Here is a 19,378-nt window from a genome sequence, read left to right on the forward strand (position 1 = left end):
CTTGACAGATGAAATATATCACATATTTCTTGATTTTGATGCATTTCGTTTAATGCTCTGGAATTCTTGCCATGTGTTTAATCACAAAATAAAGTAAATGTCATTATGAAGAACTTGAGCGCATGCGTGTTTACTTCTTTTGGGTATCTGGTTGCTCCCTGTGTATCGTACAGTACACGTGACAGTCCTCACTTATCCCAGACCAGCAGTGGAATTAGGAGGTGGCTGTGGCCAGAAAAGCTGCCAATAATTATTGGAGGATTTTAAACTTTAACAACTCTAATTACTGCACATGTAGTTTAAACATCAAAAGTTTGTTGTTGAGATTTTGTTTCTCTATAGGTTATTATCACTAGTCTCGGATTTTGCTTTTAAAGGAACTAAGGGGAAATAGCTGCCAGGTGCTGACAGTGAAACACACTTCATTAGGTGATCAGTAAGTGTGACCACCTCTACAAAGCCAAAAACTTTCAGTTAGCATACGAAATGTTCATGAGAACATGATCACAAAAAACAGACCAAGTTTAGGTTTTTTGAAGGGTTGCCAGGAAAAAAGTCCCTTTTAAAAGGAACCCATCAGCATGGGATATTTTTGGGAAGTTGCATTAGAACAAACAACATGTCTTGTACAATAATGTTTATTAGACAGAGTAAATCAAAATGGATGTGTTTGGCACAACACCACAGTCATTGAAAACCAAACATAGCATCAGCACAAAACACCTGGCAATAATTGTCAAGTTGAAGGGGTGTTGATTATTTGAGGAGGGGGGGGGGTGTCAATGTCAGGCATGTCCAACAGCTAAAGCTTGGCTTTAACTGTATTATGCAACAGGACAGTGACCCAAACATAGCAAATCTACAACGGAACAGCTAAATGACAAAAGAATCAAGGTTTTGCAAGAGAGAAATGCATGAACTGTGATGAACTACAGCAACATTGTAAGGAAGAGTGAGCCAAACTTTCTCCACAACAGTGTGAGAGACTGATACAGAAAGCATTTGCTTCAAGTTATTGCTCTTTGTGAGTCTTGGAGCTTACTTAAGTTGTAGGACTGTGGGAGAAAGCTGGAGTACCCAGAGCGAACCCACACAAACACAAGGAAAACATGCAAACTCCACACAGAAAGACCCTGGTCTGATGGTGGAATTGAACTCTGGACTTTCTAGCTGTGAAGCAACAGTGCTAACCAACATGCCGGTGGCATAGGTGCATGTCCTATTACAATGTACATTACATATATTTATATATATTGTAAAAGTAGTCAAAACAAATGACATCAACAACAGCACGGTGTCATTTCTGCTTTTTTTCCCTGTAACAACAGCACAGCGGATAACAGTCCGTGAACAGTCGCCCTCTACATCAGGGGTGTCAAACTCAAATACACAGTGGGCCAAAATTCAAAATGGAACAAAGTCGCGGGCTAACGTTAATATTTATTTAAAAAAAAAATCTTCTGAATTGACAATCTGAAAGCTAGCTATGTGGTTAGTGAGATGATTGCTAAAGCAGGAAAGCCATTCACAAAGGTGAATTTGTCAAAAAGTGCATATTGCAGGCTGCAAATACAGTCTGTCCAGAAAAGAAAGGTCAGTTTAGCAACATCAGCCTTTCTGCCAACACCGTATAAGATCGTATTTCTGACCTGTCAAGTGACATTTAAGAGCAACTGTGTGAGAAAGCCAAATGTTTCAGTGTTTCAGTCGCTCTTGATGAAACCACAGATATCACCGATACTGCTCAGCTCGCAGTGTATGTCCGAGGTGTTGATGACTGCTTTGAAGTGATGGAGTACTTGCTTACAGCAATTCCAATGCATGGCCAGACCACCGCTCGGGAGATATGTCACAAGCTGCGTGATGCCATGGAAGAGGTTTGTTGGAATAACAACTGATGAAACGCCATCAATGACGGGGAGGAAAAATGGACTGGTAAGGAGGGTGTGGAGGAGGCTATTGCTCTGCACTGCATTATCCATCATCAGGTCCTTTGGAGCAAACGCCTGAAGTTTGACAAAGTGATGTAAACATTGGGAAATGCATCAACCAAATCAGATCCGGAGCTGTAGCTCAGGTGGCAGAGCAGGTCAGCCACTAATCAGAAGGTCGGTGGTTCGATCCCAGGCTGCCTCCTGGCTGCATGCCAAATATCCTTGGGCAAGATACTAACCCCGTGTTTGCCACCTACTGGTGGTGGTCAGAGGGCCCGGTGGCGCCAGTGTCCGGCAGCCTCACCTCTGTCAGGACCAGACTTACTGATGAACATCTTTAAGACATACTGAGGGTCTCAACTGCTTCCTCCCTCAGGCCAAACCTCTCATGACATGCCTATATGACATTAAAGCTTGTTTGGCCCTGTCGGTCTCTCAGGTCAGCTGACCAGCTGCTCCTGGAGGTACCGAGATCCAGGAGGAAACTCAGAGGGGACGGGGCCTTCTCTATCGTGGCTCGAAAATTATGGAATAATTCGCCCTGGCACGCCCTGTCCACTTTTAAATCGCGTCTCAAAACCCAGTTTTATTCTTTGGCTTTTAATCTCATTGAGACTTAGTTTTCAGTTGAAATGAAATTAGTTATTTAATTAATTATTTTTTCTTTCTTTTATTTGGCTTTTATTTATATGTTATGTAATTTTATTTTATGGTTCCAATGTACAGCGCTTTGTGTCAGCTGTGGTTGGTTTAAAGTGTTTTATAAATAAAGGTGATTGATGGATTGATTGAAAATGTGGCTGGGCTATGCGAAAGGAAGCCCTGCCAGGTCTCTAGCTGCAAGGAGTAGGCGAGACACGTTCAGATGAACAGTTCATGTTCTTCACTGTTCCATTCATGTTCAAAAGAAGGTTAAAGGTTAAAGAACTGTTAATACAGACATTTGAATCTGAATACAGCATTAATAGAAGACTGAAGAAACCACAACTTATTAACTCTTAATTTGTTCATTTATTTTTGTGTTATAGATAATAGATTTGAGACTATGGGAATTTTTTTAACAATAGTTTTCTTGTGGAAAACCTTGTGCAACACAGCCTCAAGCTGACTGTGCCTTCAGCGGGCCAGCTAAATTGAGTTTGAGACCCCTGATATAGATGAAACCCAACCACCTCTTATAAATAACGCTTCTTCTACAGAAATGTCCAAGACTTAACTGTATCACTGACAAACTTCTACCAGAAGAAAATCTTGCAGACATTAACACAGCTCGACTCACCATCCCCAGTACCAGTATGACAGAAACCATTGAGCGTGCCACTGTCGCACCTTAATACTATTAACATTTGGGTATAAGATCAAAAAAGCATGTAAAGAGAACCTTCCATTCAAAAAGAAGGTTGGAAGCCCAGGACGATGTTTACTGGCTGCAGAAGGGTTTCATGAGAGACAGATCCTCTGTGGTTAAGAAGTAGAACAAAGTGTCCATAACTAAATCTCTAGAATCTGACAAACAAAGGCACACAGCTCTGGCTGCTGGGCTGAGGAAACACAAGATAAAATCTACTCATTCAATTTGGATAGCATTTAAGATGAGCCATAATAGTCAAGTGCTCTACAGCTACAAGCTTTGACTCGCATCAGTGTGAATGCAGAAAAGAAGTCTGTCTCTGTCTGTGCAGCAGCTCGTGTGGTTTTTGTGCAGGATGTAAAGGTAGTTCCACACCCACATAAATACACCATTAGCACCTTTAAACATGCCACCAAAAGTGGTTGATTTTCAGGTATCGTAATATTACTTGGGTGAAATATTTAGAGTAATATTTACATCAATGAAGAGAACAGACTAGTTGAACAGGGGTATTTGTGTTCCAATGAGCAAAAATAAAAAAGAAACCAACAAAAATAAATCGAACATAACATCCAAGTTCCTTGGCAGATAATTTAAAACTATTCAGCTGATGAAATCACATCACTTGAATCGCATTACCATTACGACTACTGCCATTATACCTATGCACATTTGGAGGTTTTGTGTGTGGGTTGTGTTTGTACCACTATCTTACTACTCTAACACAGCTTTTTGTTCCCTGCTGCTCAAAGCAAAGAAAAAACAACACATTTCAAGAAAAGCATTTCTATAAAAAATAATTGAATTTCACATAAAATTTAAAAGTGAAATAAAAGATTAATTTGAAAAGTATTTGGGATGCAATGATTTCGATTTGTGATTTAAAAATTTCAAATACGTTGGTCTTTCTGCTTCAATAAGCCATTTGGACAATTACAATGCACACTCTAAACATTCATGTTTCAGTGACAAATACTGAGCAGAATCCACTCTAAGGTGGCACCAGTCTCTAAGCTGTAAACTAATGACATTAATGTAATTTTCCTTAGTGAACATATACTGCACTAGTCAAGAGCCTCAGTGCTTTTCATATATACTCATGATATTATGAACTTTACACCATAGGTGGTTGTGAACATGTGATTATGTTTCCACAGTAGGACGTACAGTGTCACTGTAGACTGGCCAATCAAGATCAGTCTTGGGTCTTCAGAGTGGAGAAAGCATCAAGATTCTTTTCATTTGACACAACGATTTGAACACGATGACACCTGCAAAGTTTGTCTTTTATCTGACATGTTTGTTCCTGGGGAAAATGGGTAAGTTGTGTTTCTGTTCTTTTTAACATCTCTTCAAGTTTTCACCTCTTAAGGAAATGAATATGTTGAACTGACTTTTCATTTGCTTTTATTTTGATTTTTATTGTAGTCCAGAAGACCCATCTGCAACCACAGGCATCTGTTTATCAAGAAAAAGATTTTATCTTAGCTGATGTTGGAGAAAATGTTAGTTTGCATTGTTTCTATGAAGGTGACGATTCAGCATGGATCTTGTGGTATAAGCAAACTCTGGGACAGAAACCGAGGCTAATCTCTACGTTCTATGTGTACGATACAAAAATCACTTTTCATGATGAATTCCTGAACAACCCACGGTTCACACTGGATACAGAAAATGGAAGAAATAACTTGAACATTTCAGATTTGAAAATCAATGACTCAGCTACTTACTACTGTGCATGCAGCTATAGATTTGTGTTAACGTTTGCAGGGGGTACCATTGTCAGAGTAAGGGAGGCAGGTTTGAAAAACCCAGCTTTAGTCCATCAGTCAGCATCTGAGACCATCCAGCCAGGAGGCTCCGTAACTTTGAACTGCACGGTACACACTGGGACCTGTGATGAAGAACACAGTGTTTACTGGTTCAAAGAAACAGAAGCATCTCGTCCAGGACTGATTTACACTTATGGAGGCAAAAATGATCATTGTAGGATGAAAACTAACCCACAAGCAGACGCTTGTGTCTACAACCTGCCAATGAAGGATCTGAACATGTCTCATGCTGGGACCTACTACTGTGCTGTTGATTCATGTGGACACATAGTGTTTGGAAACGGGACCAGATTGGATCTCAGCCGTGAGTACTGAAGAGTCATTTACAGTCAATTCTGATCACTTTTTGTGAGAAGATACATATAAGCTAAAAATCTCTTTCCGATGACTGGCTAACTGCAGGTGAGGCAGACTTTCTTGTCTTGGTGTACTACTTGAGTGGAGCTTTGGCATTCAGTACCATCCTGGTTCTCCTACTGGTTTTCTCAGTATGCAAGACAATCAAGAGAAACAACTGCATTTGCCCAGGTATGTGGTACTGCTTGTTCCTGATAGCTTAAATTTGTTACGTTTATCTTTTAGCCTTTGGATCTGAGTATTTTTTTGTCTTTGACTATTAGAGCCTCGTGCACGATTACCAACTCCTTCAACAACAAATTCAGAGGTAAATCAAATCCCAGTTACTTACTAATAAAACAATGCTAAATTTCTGTGAAGGAAATATCTCAAATGACTTTTGCATATTCTCTTGACAGGCTTGTCAAGATGCAGACAGCCTCCATTATGCAGCTTTAAGTGCTAAGAAACTTAACAAGTCAAGAAGACAGAAAGACAACACCAAGAGTGAATGTGTGTACTCCAGCATAAAGCAGTAAATATGGACATTTCAACATTTCAATGTCGAGCAGACAAAACAATTCTACTTTCTGTTCAATACAATTTATGACCAGTACTAACATTCTAGCCCAATTGCAACTGGAAAATCGGGCAAATGCATGTCCTGCTTATCTCCCATCCATATTCCAACAGGATTCTTTGGCTGTTACTTGAGGAATGATTACTTTTAAATACATATACATTTCTGAACAGTATGTATTCGTTTTACTAAATATTTGATCTCAAGGTTGTAAAAAAACCCCCGCATGAATGAAGTTTTCATGCCAGACTAAAAACAAATTGCAAGGTTTCAGTTTTATTCTCTTTTTTTGAACCATTTTGTTGGAGTTTATGCATTCACATTTAGTAATAAAACAGCACTGTGACTAAATAAAGCTGCTAGGCTATGGCTGTAGATCTTTTTCATTTTATCTCTGTCAGTGCAACATCAATGATCTTGTGTTTTGAGCCAGTGTGACTACTTCAGGTACTACACAGATTAGTACCAGAGCCAATCTAGGAATTTGCTGCAATTAATTTGAAGCTATAGCAGAGCATTGTCAAGAGATAGGTCATAGCAAATAGAAGATGAACCAGTAAAATGATTATATACACCTTTTTCTAAAAAAATATACTGGTGGCTACTAGTGCAATCCCTCAGCCCCCTACTAGATGTATTGTATAAATCTGAAAATATCAAGTGACATTCTTCTTGAGTCACATTCCCAACACTTAGAAAAACCTGATCTTTGACCTTGACCTGTAGGTCTAAAATATAAATGTATGCTATCACTTTGAAAACCCTAAGTTCTTAATTTATGGTGTTCACAAGAAATGAAGAACACATTCCCCCTGACCTCACAAATATTCAAAGTCATCCAAGAATTTTAGTAGAAATGAGTTATCGTGTTCATAAGATTTTCAGTAAATCTGACCTCTGATCTTGATCAAGCTCTAAAAGATTCCAGAGTCGTCACTATCTTCTAAGCCGACTGAGGTCTCTACAGTGAAAATAACAAATAACAAAGTTCTCATTTTAAAGTAAAATATCAACCATATACATATAGTTTCTCTCTATGTTCTGGATATTTATAATTTAGCTATTTGTAGCTAATTATAGCTAGTTCTTATATTTTGTAAACTTTGTAATATATTGTATTATTTAATTTAGCATGCTCACATTTTCAGCATGTTACTGTTCTTATTGTCTTGGAGCAACTGTAAATACATACTTTCCATAGGGATTAATAAAGTATTCTGATTCTGAATGGCCTGTCCCACCTTGCAGCTGCAAGAGAAGTACTTGCAGCTACTGACAGGTACCAAAAAGAGAGAGAGAGAGTATTACTCTGATATTTGCATTTTTACATTGGCTGACAGTTAAATGCAGAGTTGATTTTAAGGTTCTATTAGTTGTTTTTTAATCTCTCCAATGGCTTGGCTCCTGGTATGCATGTCTATATCTATACATACATGAGTTGCTTTTAACCCTTTAAGACCTATCATAGAACCAAGTTTGCAAAAACCATCAAGGGCTACGATGAAACTGGCCGACTCTCTATGTGAGCCAGTTTCATCGTAGCCCTTGATGGTTTTTGCGACTGCACTTGGGGACACATTCAAAGTTTTAGGAATTATCCAGACTGACCAAACTTAGGTTCTTAAAGTAACAATGGACTGTCGTTTCTCTTTACTTGTCTGATTGGTTCTTGCCATAATAGGAATTCTAACAGTTGTCAAATAGGGCTGTCAGCTGTGTACCAACCTGACTTCTGTACAACACAACTGATGGTCCCAACAACATTGAGAAGGCAACAAATGAACCCTGATAAGGCATAAATGTGAAATGAAACCATTTGAGAGAAAGCCAAGGGTTTTCAGTGCTGTCAACAAAGCAAAGGGTGGCTACTTTAGTTCTTGTACCTTAATATTATGGGTTTTTAAGTAATTGTAATAATTCCTGGAGTTTTGTTTTTTTATTTGATTCCCTGCCTCTCCCATTAAATCTCAGCCTCTGTGTTAGATATTCCCTTGTTTGTTACTTCCCGTTTTATTTTGATAGTCGTACGTACCTTGTACTGAATAACTTCCCATGTCTCATTATCCCTGATTTGCTACTGCTGTGCATTCATCCCATTTCCCCTAACCTCATTACTTTGTGTTTATTGTTTTTTCCTTGTATTTTTTCTGTTTTCCCTTGGATTATTCTGAACGTTTATCCTGAACAGACAGTGATAAAAGCTTATTTTTGTATTTCACTCCATCTTTAGTTCTGCATTTAATCCTGTCACGGCGAGTGAGATGAGCCGTGTGGAAAATAAAGGAGGATCCAAACGCAGGCACTTGTAAAAGTGTGATGGTGGTTTATTAAACACAAAATAAAAATGGACAAAAGGCGAACCGAACAAGGACTAAACTAGACTGGGAACAAACTGACTACAGAACACGAACCTGAATGAAAGCGAGCAGAAACAGTTGGCGGTTGACAGCAGGGAAACACACAGATGAAGCAGGGTGGAATACACAGACGGACCAGCAACTACAATGACAGAGGACACGACTTAAATACACACAGAGAAACACAGGGGAATTACACACAGGTGGTGGACACAGCTGGGAATAATCAACAAGACGAGACAGAGGTAAAACTGAACACACTCACATGAGACCCAGACCTTCACAATAAAACAGGAAATGAGAACACTACACCAAGACGCGGACCTGACACTGAGAGACAGACAGAATGACACATGGAACCTGAAGTAAACTAAACGTGAGATACAACCGAGAACAAATCCTAAAACATGAATAAACAGAAACATAGAACTCTAACAATAATAATAATCATCGCACCCAAAACCACAACAATCATTCAAAAAATAAACTAAAAATCAAAACTCAAAATACTGGTTCGAAACTGACCCAGAACCGTGACAAATCCATTGAAACTTAATGCCCCCAGTAATGGGGGGGAGAGGGAGAACATCTGGAACGTACCACCAGATCTGTTATTTAAATATAGCTGTTTGATATCCACAGAAATGTCAGAATCTCAACTAAAAGCTAAAAAAAATCACAAAACAGCTACTGTAAAACAGTAAATGGTTAAAGAGCAGGTAAAAGGATGTAAACAGCGCAAATCACACGATCATGCCACGATACACGATCATGCCACGATCATGCCATGATACACGATCATGCCATAGGGTGCTGAAAGCAGAAATCTCACAGATTCATAAACTGCTGGTTTCATCACTTTCTGAAATAAATTCACTGAACCAGCTGCAAGAGAAGACCAACACTACGCTTCACATTTAAGGAACATTGTAATGAATTCCCTCTTAGTTTTGCTGTCTTGCAGCCAACTTCACCCTGGCTACTTAAGCTGGAGTTTTCACAAAGCGCCAAATCACTGCACCACATGTGGTTTCAAAGCTGTTCCATTTGTGATTCATGCTTAAACTCACCTCGGTGTCTTTTGCTCAGCTGCTGTGAGGAGTACTGTGAAGACCAGGTTGGATTTGAGATACTCAAAAAGGATTAAAGAGCGTTGTGTGAATACCCCAGGTTTTCCCCAATACAAGACAAATTGCACATATTCTCTTCTTTTTCAGACATATCTGTTACTATTTGTCAAAGTTCAAACAAGCTCTGTAACTCAAGCTTTGAGTTCAAGTCATCCAACTAATCGAGATCAGAGGAGGAGGGATTTTACTCTAGCGCAAAGATTCAAACCAGAGCTTTATGTTTTTTTGTTGTTGTTAAGAATCTCATTGAAGATGCATTGTGAAGTTGGAAATATTCTTTTGATATTGGTCTTTAAATCGCGATTTTCGGTCTAAAGATATTATCTCTTTAAGCTTAGACCGGCTTTAGTATTGTGTAACTACTTGGCTGTATTATCTATTGTGTGATCTTTGTGGTTACAAGCGGGAAATGACCTGATTCTGACTTAGAAAAAAAAAATTCTTAGAAACTGACTGAAAACATATGTTCTTTCCTTTGTCAGTGCACAGCCATTTACTGTTTTTGACAGAATGTTGAGTATTGTGCAGACACAAAAATGACCAAGGAAACACTCAAAAACGCCAATATAAACATCAGTGTATAAAGTGAATATAAGTTCATATTTAGATTATTATGTCAGCAGTATAACATCAAATTCTGGAGTTGTTAAACAAAGTACTTGTTTTATTCTGCAAACTACACTATATGAGTAATTCGGTTTTGTATATAAATTTCCTAAGGATATGCTTCCCCAAGGCCAATGGCCTGTTTGATAGTGATACAGATATTGTCCCAAAAAATCCACCAATTTTCATTAAATTCAATTTGGCAACTTTTGCAAAATCCACCACCTTCACTTTACTTTTTTATTATTCTATTCTAGGCTGTAAAACGTAAATGAGAGTTACTATGCTCTTTCACCCATTTTAAAAATGTTGTGCTTAATAGGCATCTCACAATGTCAGTATTTATTATTAGAAAAAACAAAACGTGATACTATTGTTTCCAGTGAGCACGTTGCATTTCCTAAGTAGGACATACAGCGCAGCGTCACAGTTTGTTGGCCAATCAAACACAGTCCTGCCTATAAAGAGTAGAAAAGAGGGTTTTTTCCTTCCTTTTTTTCACACAGCAATTTTCTGCACAATGGCTTTTTCACTGCTGGCTTTTTATTTTGCAATACTGTTATCGAGGACTCTGGGTGAGTTGTGTGCTTGTAGGTTCATTTCTCCTCTCTAAGAATATTGAATTCTTTCACTTTTGCCTTACATTTGCTTTATTTTATATTTCAATTCTGCTCATTTGACTGATCTAGAGCTGTCCTCATCTGGTCATCAGAAGAGCGCTTTTGTGTCACGTAAAACGAGTGACAACTTGATTTTGAAATGTTTCTACGAAGGTGAGGTTGCTGCAAGGCTTTACTGGTATAAACAACCTCTTGGACAGAAACCAATGCTCATCTCTTACTCCTACATATATGAAAAAAATAACACATTTTTTGGCGAATTTAAGAATAATCACCGCTTTTCACTGGATACTGAAAATGGCAAAAACCACTTGATGATCGGAGATTTACAAATTTCAGACTCAGCGACTTACTACTGTATGACCTCTTATTTATACAGATTAACATTTTCAGAAAGCATTACTGTTATTGTTAACGATGCAGAGTCAAACGTCCAAGCTGTGGTCCAACAGTCAGCTTCTGAGATCATCCAGCAAGGAGACTCTGTGACTCTCAACTGTACAGTACACACTGGGACCTGTGATGAAGAACACAGTGTGTACTGGTTCCAAAACTCAGACGAATCCCATTCTCAGTCCCATCCTGGACTCATTTACACACATTGGGGTGGGAATGATCAGTGTGAGAAAGAAGCTAAGACACAAATACACACCTGTGTCTACAACTTGCCAATGAATAACCTGAATCTGTCTCATGCTGGGACCTACTACTGTGCTGTCGCCTCATGTGGACACATACTGTTTGGAAATGGAACAAAACTGGACTTTGAACGTGAGTAACATTAAGACTGAGTTTACTAAAACCACAGTAGATCCCACCCAGTTGTCTAAACTGTCTGACTTCATGCAGATAATGTTTTCTGGAGCGGCACCTTTGCAGTCACCTCCATCCTGAGTGTATTGCTGGCTTTCTCAGTGTGTGTGATCAGCAAGAAATGCATCTGCAAATCTCCTGGTAACTAATTTTTAGGGTTTTTTTAACCTGCCAATTATTACAGAATTATAAATATAAGAAACTTTTGTTGTTCTTGTAGAATCTCAAGCAAGTCTCCCCAAAGCAGATGCAACGGTGATGTATTACCAGTAACTATTCAGTTACCATTTTTCTACGCAAAAGTCAATCTGTGGACATATTTTTATTAATAAGTATTTTGTTGCCAGGCTTTCCAAGAGGCAGAAAGACTCTATTTTCCATCTTCAACTGTCAACCTGCGCAACAGATCAAGAAGTCAGAAGGATCACACCTGGAGTGAATGTGTGTACTATAGTGTAAAGCATTAGTACGCAGAGAAGACACGGTGTTTAAAAATGTAGTATTTCTTTTTTATGTTGGGTCATGTTCACAATATAATTTTTTTTGCTAGTTAATCACATTTGTAACGTCAGTGTAGTTTGAAGATAAAGATGGAATAATGAAGGAATCATGAGAGACAAATGTCAGTATTCACTTCTTTTTTAATCCTCATTCTCTGCCAACAGCCTTTTAATTTTTTATTTTTTTTTTTGTAAATTTAATGTTTTTGAAGCTCAATAAACATAATAAAGACTAAAAGACCTTCAAGCTTGAGACAATATCTGTGTGCCATTTCAATTCAGTGATAACATGTCTCATTATTGTGATTATTATTATTGTGTATGAGAGAATTAAGCCAAGCTTGTCTCTTCAAGAGAATGGATCATGAAATGCAGTCATTCTGCTGCCAAATTAAGTATAGAAACTAGACTTAATCTGTTATCCTAAATACAAAAGGTCCCAAGCAGGAGTGGATCTAGAGAAATTTTCTTAGAGTGGCAGGGAAATCAAATGGGATGGCAAAATGAAAGTCATTTCTTTACACATACAGATGTGTAGTTTTTTTTAAATTTAGAAATAATTTACAAAAAATTGCACAAATCTGCACTTTCATGAAGAAATTTTTGACCGAAAATTTAAACCAAATTTTTCATGATTTATTGGGTTCCAGGGTATAATTGGCCATTTTTGACTACTTTTAATTTTACCTTCATTTTTCACCATTAAAAGCTATTTATATTCCCTTGTTTGGTATCAGTCTTTTCAGCACAAACTCACATGTCTGAATCCGCTGTTATTCTTTTCATTTTGACATACTGTATTAGCACAATTGATATAAATCTAAATTTTAAAAACTTATGCTCAAATTTTAAGTTCTATACAACTATTGCCCCCAAAATGCAGCCAATACGTAGCACGGCATGTAATGGGCTAAGTTTCCATTCAGCTTAAACACTCCCAAGAAAATCTCCAGGACTCAGACGATTGGATTCCAGAAGTTTTTACTGGGCACTTTTTGTGAAACTGTAAACACAATACAATGAAATATACTGTAAACACAATACAATGAAATATACTGTAAACACAATACAATGAAATATATGAAATGTATTATAGATGCAATAAGCTCAAAGCATCTGGCTAATTATCACAGCTTGACAGCCTAGCCGCATAGCTTATATGAGACACAATAAAGTTAACCGAATAACAGACAACGGTTCAAAACGCTTCACCGCTTAATTGTACAAAATGAATTATACTCACAGACTATGCCTTAGCGAAGAGAAAAGGATTAATCCTGTAACGGCGGAGCTGGCGGTTGAATGAGCCCACACGCTAATATCCCGAGTCACACAGTAGATTCACTTTCTGACTCTCAGCGTAAACTGCTCTCGTGTTGTCATGGTTACGAAAATACACACACCGCTCTAAGCTACGATAGCGAGATAAAGAGAACACAAAGAACACATTTCTGGGGGCATAACACTCCCCGCTTGGGGTCTTTAAGAGCCCACATCAATTGGCAGAGTCAGACTTTGGAGAAAGAAGCAGAACTACTTCTGTAATGGGACGAGAGAATCCTCTTCTATTTCCATCTTTAACGACCTCCACTTCGACTCTCCGGACCAGACCGTCCTTCCCTGGAAAGGCTTTCGTGATGATGCCCATGGGCCACTCATTTCTCTCTGCCCGATCATCCTTTAAGAGAACTACGTCCCCTTCTTGAAGATTCGGCTGTTTCCCTTGCCACTTGTGTCGAAGTTGCAGTGTTTTGAGGTATTCACGCCTCCATCTGTTCCAAAACATGTCTGCCAGGCCCTGAACTTGTTTCCACTCCTCCCTGAAGAGATCTGCTTCCTCGAACTTGCCTGACGGCAAAGGAGGCGCGGAGCCTGTTTTGAGAGTCAGGAGCATGGCTGGTGTGAGGATGCAGGGCGACTCGGGGTCGGATGACACTGGAATGATCGGCCTTGCGTTCATAATTGCTGCTACCTCGGCCATAAGCGTGGTCAGAACCTCGTGCGTCAGGCGAGACTTTCTCTGTTCAAGCAGCATGTAGTCCAAGATACGGCGGGCAATGCCGATCATCCTCTCCCATGCGCCACCCATATGGGATGCATGGGGTGGGTTAAACACCCAGGTGCAGCTCTGTTTACTGAGGTACTTCTCCACCCTGTCGAACCCTGAGTTTTCCTTGTCCATCCCCAGCTCACGGGAAGCGCCGACGAAGTTAGTTCCGCAGTCCGAGCGTATCTGCTTCGCGGGGCCCCTGACCGCAAAGAATCTCCTCAAGGCGTTAATAAAGCTGCTGGCACTCATGGCTTCGATCACCTCAATGTGCACTGCCCTGGAACACATACACGAGAACATCACCGCCCATCGCTTGGAGTTCGAAACTCCTCCTCTTGTGCGGCGTGAAACGATGCCCCACGGTCCAAAGACATCGACACCTATGTAGGTGAAGGGAGGTGCTACTTGTAACCGTTCTGCCGGCAGGGCTGCCATCCGTTGATGTTCGGCCTTCCCTCGCAGCTTCTTACAAGTGATGCATCCGTAGAGCAGACTGCTGATACAGCGTTTGGCTCCCACGAGCCAAAAACCTGCGGCCCGAACGGCACCTTCAGTAAGATGTCTCCCCTGGTGTTTTACTGCTTCGTGATAGTGGGACACAAGCAGAGTTGCGAGGTGATGCCGGCCAGGAATGATGATGGGATGAGTCTCGTTCATGCCTAAGCCTGACTGCTCGATCCGACCTCCTACCCTGAGTAGTCGATCCTGGTCCATAATGGGATGCAATCTCCACAAGCTGCTGGAAGATGGTATGTCGACTCCAGAACCGATACACTTGAGCTCTTCCGCGTAGCACTCACCCTGGACACTCTTTACGATGCACACTTTGGCTTTCAGCAGCTCCTCTTCTGTAGGACGACAGATGTGCCAGCCTCGACATTCGCCCTGCGTCGAGCGAGCGAAGGAGCTAGCTACGTGGATCAAATGTGCGATGGCTGCATGGAGTGTGCTGAACTTGGAGAAGCGTTCAAAGCGTTGAGGGCGTACCACGCCTTTAGCAACATGGGTGAGTTTCGTTGTCACCTGTGGACGCACTTCGGCATCGATGTCGGGGTCGACAAGATTGTACGTCTCTTGAAGCTCGGATGGATGCCCTGATGCGTCGCAAAGAAAGGCTGGTCCTTTGAGCCATGGTGTACTGCTGAGCAGGGCTGATGCTACAGCTCTTGACCCAACGTCAGCTGGGTTAAGATGCGTTGGAACGTACTTCCACTGGCCGGGACAGGGTGACTGAAGGATACGTTGGACCCTATTGTGTACGTAGACATAAAATCTCCTTGACTGGTTATGGATGTATCCCAGTACGACCTTACTGTCTGTGTAGTAGGTGATGTTGTCATACGTTGTGTCCATCTCTGCGACTATCATCTCGGCGATCTCGACGGCGAGCACAGCAGCACAAAGTTCAAGTCTAGGGACAGTTAGGCTAGGTTGGGGAGCCAACTTCGATTTCCCAAAGACAAACCCAATCTCAGTTTGTCCCTGCTTGCCAGTTACCCTGATGTAGGCTACGGCCGCTATTGCTCTGACGGATGCGTCGGCAAAGACGCAGAGTTCTCTCCTTAGGGCTCCTGTGGTGGAGAGGGACGTATAAGGCCGTGGTATTTGGAGCCCCTCCAGGTCTTGAAGAGACTGTTTCCATCTAGTCCACTCGGTCTCCATGTCTTTGGGAAGGGGTGCGTCCCAATCTTCCGCTTGCAAGGTGAGTTCTCTTAGGATCCGTCTTCCATCAACTGTGATGGGTGCTAGAAACCCTAGGGGGTCGTATAGACTGTTCACGGTCGAGAGTACCCCTCTGCGGGTGAACGGCTTCTGATCGATCTCGATCTGGAACGTGAAAGTGTCCGTGCGCATGTTCCAGAACAGTCCCAGGCTACGCTGGATAGGCAGATCATCGATGGAGAGATCCAGGCCATTGAAATCCTGAGAGCGATCCTGGGAGGGGAATGCTCTGATGACCGCGGAACAATTTGATGCAACCTTGTGCAGCCTGAGGTTGGAAGCCGCGAGCATCTTCTGCGCTCGCTGGAGAACTGCGATGCCTTCTTCCTCTGTACTGAAAGACTTTAAGGCATCGTCGACGTAGAAATCGCGGTCGACGAATCTCCTAGCATCGCTGCCGTAGTCGGCCTCTGCTGCCTTAGCCGCCCGCCGCAGGCAATACACTGCGACGGCAGGCGAGGGGCTGTTACCAAAGAGATGCACCCGCATCCTGTAATCCACGACGTCAGAGGTAGGGTCATTGTCTCTATACCACAGGAAGCGGAGAAAATCCCGGTGGTCTTCTTTCACGATGAAGCAGTGGAACATGTGCTCGATGTCGGCGGTGATCGCAACCTGTTCCTTCCTAAACCTCATAAGAACACCTAGTAGGCTGTTATTAAGATCGGGACCACTGAGTAAGACATCGTTGAGCGATACTCCCTCATAGGATGCACTGCTGTCGAAGACCACGCGGATCTTGTCCGGCTTCCGGGGGTGGTACACGCCGAACAGGGGCAAGTACCAACGCTCCTGACCGGGTTGCAAGGGAGGGGCAGCTTCTGCGTGCGCCTTCTTGAGCGTCTTCTCCATAAACTCTAGGAAGTCGGCTTTCATCCGTGGTCGTTTTTCCAGTGAGCGCCGAAGTGAGACGAGGCGTTCGAGAGCCTGTTTCCTGTTGTTAGGGAGTCGCTGCCTCGGTGACCTAAACGGCAAAGGTGCGACCCAACTGTTGGAGCTGTCTTGGCAACACTCGGCTTCCATTATCCTTAGAAACTCCAAATCTTCCCTGGATGGAGCAAGTTTGTGGTCGTTGGGAGTGCGAGCGAAGACGGTTTGCCCCAAATTGTCTCCGATTAGCGTCGTCGGGGTTCGCGCTGGATGTTGTTGATAGTCACGTGCTTGTTCAAACACCTCTGTTACTTTCATCTGGTTGTTACATGGCTGGAGATGGCTTGTACGACCGTTCCCTAGAACGGCTGTTTTGTAGCTTCTCACCTCCGGTGGTCTGTGAGCACCTCCGAGGCACACGTCTCCGACGATGACCCATCCCAGGTCAAGCCTTTGGGCGAAGGGAGCATCTCCTGGGCCGCTTATTTGCTCTCGGACCTTGTGGACCCGTAAGATATCTCTGCCCAGTAAGAGAAGAATGCTGGCGTCTGGGTCCGGAGGTGGTATCTTGTCAGCGATGCGTTTTAGGTGGGTATGATGATAGGCCACACCGGGGGTGGGAATCTCCGCGCGGATGTTGGGAATTTGGTTACACTCGAGGAGTGTAGGCAGAGAGATACTCAGTTTCTCGTCCAACGGCTCTACGGTGTAGCCGCTGGCTCTCCTTCCTGATGTCTCCGTACGTCCCGCGCAGGTCTTTAGTGTGTATGAGTACGAGCGCCCGGAGATCTTGAAGGCTTCGAAGAACTCTGACCGCGCGAGGGAGCGATTACTCTGCTCATCCAATATAGCGTACATTCTCTTGGCTTCCTCTCTTCGTCCGTTTGGGAACACCCTGACGAGACAGATCTTAGCACACGCTCTAGCACTCAGACCTTCCCCACATACCTGTGTGCACGTTGCGTTGACCTCCTGGTTATCAGCTTTGTCCTCCTCCCCGCTATCCTCTGAGATGGAGGGGAACGATTTAGATTTCCAGGTAGGTGGGTGAGGGTGGAGGGCTGTCACGTGGGCAGCGCTACCACACTCGGTGCATGTTATCTTGGCTGTGCAGTTCTTTGCAAAGTGTTCTGTTGACGAGCAACAGCGAAAGCAGACGTAGTGTTCTTTCAGAAGCTGTTTGCGATCATCTAAGCTCTTCTCGCGGAAACCTCTGCATTTCCTCAGAGGATGGGGTTTTTTGTGCAGGGGGCAATGTTTATTCGGGTCAATACGTTCCCTGCTTTCCTTAGACTCGAACTTGGCAGTGCCTGAGACTTGTGTTTTGTGGGTGTGAACGGACGTCTTCGTGGGCCTCTCCCATTTATTCATTCTCTCGTTTGGGGGGCTTGGCGTGAAGAGGTTGAAACTTGGGTCCGTACGTGCTTTCGCCTCGGTGCGGATGAAGTTCACCAACACGGAGAAAGGTGGGAAGCTGACGAAATGTTCTTGTTTGTATCTCGTCCCGTGGTATAGCCACTTTTCTTGTATGCTGTATGGAAGTTTCTCGATGATGGGCTTAATTCCTCTGGAGGTATCCAAGTACGACATGCCCGCGAGGTAGCCATCTTCTTTAGCGGCTTGTAGCTCTGACAACAGGTCGGCTAGATCCCGGAGTCTCCGTGGATCTTTTGTCGTGAGCTTTGGGAAGCTTTCTAGTTTGCTGAACAGAGCTTGTTCGACGGCTTCTGGGGAGCCATATAGTTCGTCGAGGCGCCCCCATGCTGAGCACAGTCCAATAGTTGGATTCCTGATGTTGACCGTTTTTATTCTTCTTACCTGCTCTGTTGACTCCTTTCCCAGGTGTCTGGTTAGGAGGTCGAGTTCTTCTGCAGCAGACAGGTCTAGATTGGCAATGGCGTTCTGGAATGATGTTTTCCAGGCCCAATAGTTTATTGGCTGGTCGTCATATGCGGTGAGACCTGAAGTCACCAAGTGGTTACGAGCGAGATATTTGATGAGGTCAGTGGTTGTAGAATGGTCGTAATCACCTCCGTAGAGTGTCCCGTGGATGGGCTGATGCGTGGGAAACGTAGAATCTCGTTTGGGGTTCTGCTGTAGGAGTGGAGTTGGAGGGGGGTAGAAGGGTGACTTGGAGCTCTGTCGTGTTGGTGCGTCGCTTCTCCAGGGGCCCTGAAGAGCTTGGTGTGGCGTAATAGCAGCAGGAGCGGCAGCTTGGGTCTGAGCCGCGTTATGCGGGTGAGTGACTGGCTGAGAAGGGGGAAGGTTATTTTCTGTAGCCGATAGACCCTTGGCGCTCAGGCTGGCCTGTTCGGAGACAAAGGCGGCTACGCGCTGGTCTTTGACAGACTGGCGGACCAGGCTGTTAACTTCGCTGCGTACTTCGAGACCCATATCCTGCAGACCAGCTACTAGGGAGTTCGCCTCAGCAACGGCGGCATCCCTTTCTTTTTCATCGATTAGTGCGTCGAGGCTGGCTTGAATACGTGCTTGCTCCACTTTAAGCTCGATTTCTCTTTTTGAATGTGCCGCTCTAGCTTGCGCGGCTTCAGCCTTTGCTTTTGCCATGGCAATGGCTATGCTGATTTTTGAGCCAGACGATGTACCAGATGAGCGACTGCTCCTTGAGCGCACACACTCTGACTGGTTGTCTCCATTTCCTTTGTCAGCATTGCTA

The 19,378-nt window shown here is 42.8% G+C and overlaps 2 protein-coding genes across 3 annotated transcripts; both read left to right on the top strand.

The window, feature by feature from the left end:
* Window positions 1-4,549: 4,549 nt before the first annotated feature.
* Window positions 4,550-5,992, top strand: LOC146675371 (uncharacterized). The gene is made up of 5 exons (XM_085400425.1): window positions 4,550-4,604; window positions 4,714-5,421; window positions 5,520-5,645; window positions 5,738-5,781; window positions 5,873-5,992. The coding sequence occupies exons 1-5, from the start codon at window positions 4,550-4,552 to the stop codon at window positions 5,990-5,992; spliced, it is 1,053 nt and encodes a 350-aa protein (XP_085256551.1).
* A 4,643-nt stretch (window positions 5,993-10,635) lies between these two features.
* LOC146675372 (uncharacterized) lies at window positions 10,636-12,212 on the top strand. 2 transcript variants are annotated; one of them, XM_085402515.1, is made up of 6 exons: window positions 10,636-10,701; window positions 10,816-10,899; window positions 11,170-11,517; window positions 11,596-11,700; window positions 11,780-11,814; window positions 11,907-12,212. In XM_085402515.1, the coding sequence occupies exons 1-6, from the start codon at window positions 10,647-10,649 to the stop codon at window positions 12,024-12,026; spliced, it is 747 nt and encodes a 248-aa protein (XP_085258641.1). In that variant the 5' UTR covers window positions 10,636-10,646; the 3' UTR covers window positions 12,027-12,212. The 2 variants fall into 2 exon arrangements, with proteins under 2 accessions (XP_085258641.1, XP_085258640.1); XM_085402514.1 differs by having other exon boundaries at window positions 10,816-11,517.
* The last annotated feature ends 7,166 nt before the right edge of the window (window positions 12,213-19,378 follow it).

Source organism: Rhamphochromis longiceps, linkage group LG3 (assembly GCF_057381845.1).
Source record: "Rhamphochromis longiceps isolate RC_006_pf linkage group LG3, R_longiceps_female_GT1.1, whole genome shotgun sequence".
NCBI classification, from domain to species: Eukaryota; Metazoa; Chordata; class Actinopteri; order Cichliformes; family Cichlidae; genus Rhamphochromis; species Rhamphochromis longiceps.

Coding starts and splice junctions, on each gene's coding strand:
- LOC146675371 (XM_085400425.1), top strand. CDS start 4,550: ATGACACCTGCAAAGTTTGTCTTTTATCTGACATGTTTGTTCCTGGGG. Junction 4,605..4,713: donor TTTGTTCCTGGGGAAAATGG/GTAAGTTGTGTT, acceptor TTTTTATTGTAG/TCCAGAAGACCCATCTGCAA. Junction 5,646..5,737: donor AAACAACTGCATTTGCCCAG/GTATGTGGTACT, acceptor TTTGACTATTAG/AGCCTCGTGCACGATTACCA.
- LOC146675372 (XM_085402514.1), top strand. CDS start 10,647: ATGGCTTTTTCACTGCTGGCTTTTTATTTTGCAATACTGTTATCGAGG. Junction 10,702..10,815: donor ACTGTTATCGAGGACTCTGG/GTGAGTTGTGTG, acceptor TGACTGATCTAG/AGCTGTCCTCATCTGGTCAT. Junction 11,518..11,595: donor AACAAAACTGGACTTTGAAC/GTGAGTAACATT, acceptor GACTTCATGCAG/ATAATGTTTTCTGGAGCGGC.